This window comes from Gavialis gangeticus, unplaced genomic scaffold (genome assembly GCF_001723915.1).
Source record: "Gavialis gangeticus isolate Ggan-Ray unplaced genomic scaffold, GavGan_comp1, whole genome shotgun sequence".
NCBI classification, from domain to species: Eukaryota; Metazoa; Chordata; order Crocodylia; family Gavialidae; genus Gavialis; species Gavialis gangeticus.
This window is the reverse complement of record NW_017729032.1, coordinates 220261230-220266792: the sequence shown is the minus strand read 5'-3', so window position 1 is coordinate 220266792 and position 5563 is coordinate 220261230. Positions and strand designations below refer to the sequence as shown.

The window sequence follows — 5563 nt, the reverse complement described above, 5'->3', positions numbered from 1 at the left end:
TGGCATGCAGGTCATTTTCAACCCTACTTGAGCTCTTTGCTATTGCACAGTAGTGGTAGTATCATAATTAGTGCCTGCAAATGCTACATCACTGTAGCGACAGGCTCATTGCTACAGTGACATAGCATTTTGTATAGACATGCCCAGAGACCATTAAGTAAAATGGTGATCTCCAGCTGTTTTATAATGGACTTCAGTCTGCTGTCAGAAACAAGCTGGAGTAACAAATGACTGGTTTGATTTAACAAATTGCTACAACAAAATGAGAAAGCTCTCAAAATTACTAGATGTGGGGTTACAAATTCTTTAACGTTAAGACTGTTTTAGAAATGGGTAATAACAGAAGTTGTAGTTTACTACCTTTTCTCCACGGAAAAGTTCTCTTGCTGCCTATTGATCACAGTGCTGGTCCTCTTGCTTCTCCAAGGTACGCAAGCCTAATTTTTCAGAGCTGAAAGTGATCATGGGTACCCTACTTGACACCTGAAAAGGATCTGACTTTCAAAAAATGCAAAATACCCTATCCTCTGGAAAATGAGGCCTTTTCAAGCCATGTCAATATTTGTGTACATCAGGCACTAGTCAGATTAAATTCAGGCCATTCATTTCTTAAAACTCAATGAACAAAGACAATCCCCCCATGGCTTAGAAAGACCGATAGATCTTCTCCCTTTAACTGGTGTGACTTTGGAAAGTGAGCACAAGCAGCATAACTTCAAGGTTAAAATGCATGATGTAGCTGACCAACTCATGAGTGAAAGAAATTGTGAAATGTGTACAGTTAAATTTTTGATAAATTTATTAAATTTAGTTACAAAACTAGTTCTTGTAATTACTGGAGAATGTCAGTAGATAATAATACTTCATCAACAGTAAGTGACTTTACCAGCTGTCAACAAAGCAATCTGCAAATGAGAGCACAACAGGTGGCAGGCATCTTTCCTCTTCACTTTAAAAAAAACAAACAAAAAGCCCCACAGGCTTCCACTCTACTAAAGTATGATGGTCATGTGGCGGTTCTTCATGGATTTTTCCTAGTAAACTTGGCTTCCTTTCCCCTTTTTGAGATATCAACAACTACCAAAAGTCAAAACATTCTTTCAAAGGGAAATTTATAGAGGGGTTAAATTACACTGCACTTCAGATCATGCTTTACCATGAAATCAATAATGTTTTTATCCCATACTTTCACTGTAACGTAGCAGCAGCTGCACCCACAAAGTCATGAGTCACATTTATAAAATGAATTTTACTGCTACCAAAAATTCAGATCGCCATGCTATTTAAGAATAAGGTAACTTATAAATTAAGAGGCACCATCTTGCTCAAGAGCATACCAGTATGTAAGATTGTATTTAAAATTGTAGATTTAACTAAGCTACAGCTGAATAGCACTTCAACACAATCCTTAGTGTTCAAGTCAGATATGCATTGAATATTTTAACCTTTTAAAAATATACAAGTTAAAATAAATTAGCCTTATGTTTTACAATCTAAGGAGTATTTCCAGTTCCTTTACAAAAACAGTCCAGAAGTAAACGTGGATCATTCTATTCGCCAAACAATTTAAGAGAGTATTTTCAAAAAGTTTTTTTGCTTCCTTCAACATACAGTTCTTGATCAAACTGCCTTCTCATTTACTACTTTGGTCAACCACTGAAGACAGTGCTACATTTCAAAAAAAGGTCTCTCGACAAAGTGGGCAGGTGGATTTGTTGCTAGATGTGAACCATTTGTACTGCAACAGAAATAAGAACAATTAAAACTTTAACATGGTAAATTTAAACAATGTATTAAACTTTAATGGGTTCTGTTTCCTACTTGTAAAATGTTATGTCTACTGTAATATAGCAGTATTCATTGGTGAGCTATCAAACACCAACTGTACCTGGTAAACATTTGCTCAAATACTGCAAAAGCAACTTATTTTTCAAGAACTAAAAATTGTAAAGTGAAATTCATAAAAAAGCCATTGTTCCTTAAAACCACCACCCAGGGTTCTATTATCTAGCCTCATTTTAAGAAATCAGAGAACCAACATGAGAGCTATCATCTTTAAAATAGTAGTAATTTCCCCTTGTATATGGACATCAACCTGTACTGTCATTTATGGTTACTGTTTTTTCAATCTTATGATTTATACACTTCAGTCTGAATCAGGTTATATGTTTAAGAAAACAATTTATTCTTTTACACAAGATCAATAATAGACACTTACCAAACAGGCTGAATGGAATTTTTTCTTGCACGTTCTGCAGGCTTTTTTGGGAAGAGAATAGTTGGAGCCATGAATAACTGAAAAACAGATCATGCAGTCTTCAACACCCTCAAAACGTTTGTCCACGTTGTTTTTCCACAACGCCAAACCTTCCATGATACTTCCATTCTATCAGAGAGAAAGTTAACAGTAATCAATTCCAATAATGATTTAGAACATCCTTTTATTTCTATTGTCACAGCACCTGGTTGGGGCCATTTCTGATTAGGGCTGCATTATACTAAGCCCTGTACAAATGTAGACCTTACCCTGAAACATTTATAAATTTCAAGTGACACACCATTTATGAAGACGGAATAAACATGTACAATTTTATATGCATATAACTTATTAACCTACCATCAAGCTTAGTCCATATATTCTACAGCTTCAACAGATCCTTGCTAGGAACATCTGTTTCCATTTAAAGAGCACATATAAAGCTGTGACTTGAATTCACTGTTTTGTTAGTTACTTATAACCATAAAAGTGTTAAGTGACTTTTATAACAACCATGCCAGATTTAAAGAATATGCTGAAGTCTCTAATATAGCACTATTCAGCTCTTGTTCTACACTACAGGCCAGGTACTGTGATTTAATGGGGAGAAGATGGGTATGGTAAGACCTAAGTACTGCTTCCAGCTATGAATGACTGACTCTTGGTGACCTGAGGCTTATAAATTTTAGTAGGTGTTTCAGCTTCCCCACCTTTAAAAACAGAGTAACACAGACCACCTTTGCAGAGCTTTCCGACATCTATTGATGATAATGGTAGTAACTGCAGGCTAGGCATCGGTATATTCTATTATTACACTGCTAAGGTTTTTCCACTTTTTGGCGTCGCTTTATGTCTGAAGTTTTCAAAACCAAGGGCTTTGTACAAATATTTACCTGATGAGTGAGGTACGTGCTTAATTGTAGCATCCAGTTTCGCCACTGCTGAACAGCCACACCAACCCTCTTTCCACTCTCAACTGTTATTGAGCCCAGTGGATAATTTAGTGGAAGCTGTATTATCAACTCAATAAATATCTCATCAACTGAATAGGTAGCAATGACTTCTCGTGTGGCAGACCGTGCTTTAACCTGTAGAAAAATTAAGATCATATAAGATCATAACAGATTTTTTTTTTTGAGAATTTCAAAATTCAGGATAGGATGTGCAAACATAAGACACTTGACAGGTTTTGTCTATTACCTATCTAGAAATTAAATTTAAACATTATTCACCAGGAGATGTTCATTCAAGAGATTTTACCAATGTCAAGTATACGCTTACTATTTTTTTTTTTTTTTTTTTAAATTGTAAACTTTTTTTTTTTTTTTTTTTAAATTGTAAACTTTTTTTTTTTTTTTTTTTAAATTGTAAACTTTTTTTTTTTTTTTTTTTTTTAACATGGTAACTGCTTACTTGTTATTATCCTATACACTTGAAGCAGCAAAATAAGGAATTAGGACAACTTATAATTACAGGGGGAAAAGTCCATATGTGGTCTTGCCAAACTAAACAGCAGCAGCATGAGCCAATCAATCAGACTGGAAGCCTGCCATCGATCACTGATGTAGTTTAAAAAGTTACACCAGACAGGAGTTAGTGTGTTCATAATGGTATATCCCACAAGAACTAGAACTTCTGAAAAGAATTTCTGATTGATAGCTAGGTTTGAACTAACAGTTTCAGAGTATAAGATGTACATCACTGTAAAACAAATAATATGCCACACCAATATCAAATCAAATCAAATCAGTATCACTGATTATGTGGGTAATAAAAATGAAGTCCTCTTAACAGCTGTCAGGATTACGGTCTAGTTTTGGAAAGCAACATCAAGTCTTCTGACATCTCTTTATGAGGACCTAAGGTGAAATCCTGAATACTATTAAGTCAATGGCAAAACTCTTGACATCAGTGGTCAGGATTTCAGCCCAGTCACAACAGCAGTAAAACACTATTCTAAGATAACTTGATTCCTCTGATGGTAACAATAATTCTCATTTAAATGATAGCTCACAGCTTCTGTTTGCAGTGAGTAACTAGTTTAGAAACACAAAATTTATATCATTTAGTTTCTATAATAGCAGTCATAATCAGGGATCCTGGTTTTCTTTGATTTAACCCCCCCAAATTTTCAGGGTAAAAAAAAGTAACCCAAAATCCACATTTTTCCACCATCAAAATGAAGCACCACTAATACAAAGATAAATAAATAAATATTCATTTTGTTCACGGGAAAGTGTGGATTTGGGTCACTTTTTTAACCTGAAAACAGGATTATTTTTTTAAAGTAGGAGAAAACCAGGATCCTGCTCATTATCCACAAAGAAAACAACACTTCCAGGAGACAAAGGCCTTACTAACCGTCATGCCATTAAATAACTGCGTGCTGCTTTGCACAGAAGATATTTCTTGTAAAGAAAGCACATTACTGACGTATTTGCTTGTAAATTTATCTACAACACTGAAGACCCGTTTCTCGCAGCTGTTCCACCAAAGTCTAACCATAGCAGGCAAGTCCTTCAGTGTTATGTGATATACAGAGCAGGCCAAGTGTGGAATCTGAGATGCCAGTACTCCTGTTGCTGCAGAGGGCAGGGGAAGGAGGAGAAAAATAACACATTTTGTTAAATATCACATAGATAACAACGGACAGCCTCCTGTAGAGCTGTCCCCGTATTAGCTACATTAGGTGAGGGAGGGAGTGGGGCTAGGACTGAGACAAGGGCAGGCACTGCCCAGCCAGGGCAGAGCAAGGGGGAGGGGTGCCTCCTGCCACTGCATGCACCCCTGGGGGAAGCATGGAGGACATGTGCCCCCTAGATTTGTGTGTAGGGTAAGGGCAGGCTGCCCGCTGTGTGCTCAGGGCCAGGGGCCTCCCAGCCTCTTCCCGGCAGGGGCTGGGTTCAGGGCAGGTGGGGACAGCGTGGGTGGCAGCGGTGCTGGGCGGGGGGGAGCTATGGCCAACCCAAATTCCCCATAGCCCCCCCATATTCACCCCTCCCAGCACCACCACTGCCTATCCGACCCCCACCCACCTCAAGCACAGATTTAAATCAAGTCTGCTTCAACACGCTGTAATTGCAGCCTTCCTGCACATCTATAGGCTCCATCTGTGTCTGTACTGACACAAAATAGGAGCAAACAAAGCATTCCTAACCAAAACCTGAGATTATCACCAATATTTCTGCAGATGCCTTTGCAGTCCCTAAAACTTCTCCAGCATTTGCCCTTGATGTAAGTTGGCTGTTAGATTATAAACACTTTGGGGCAGTAACTTAAAAGAGTTTCATAAAAAATTATTAAAGG

General features: G+C 37.5%; 1 protein-coding gene across 1 annotated transcript in view; it reads right to left on the bottom strand.

Annotated features, from left to right (window-relative positions):
* Positions 1-788: 788 nt before the first annotated feature.
* The window catches only part of LTN1 (listerin E3 ubiquitin protein ligase 1), a 66433-nt gene continuing 61658 nt past the window's right edge, over positions 789-5563 (bottom strand). Inside the window, exons 28-31 of the mRNA XM_019524412.1 lie at positions 4619-4839; positions 3151-3345; positions 2219-2386; positions 789-1738 (exon numbers count right to left, since the gene is read on the bottom strand). Of these exons, the coding sequence (XP_019379957.1) occupies positions 1676-1738; positions 2219-2386; positions 3151-3345; positions 4619-4839 (647 nt within the window). The 3' untranslated portion in view covers positions 789-1675. The remainder of the gene's footprint in view (positions 1739-2218; positions 2387-3150; positions 3346-4618; positions 4840-5563) is intronic.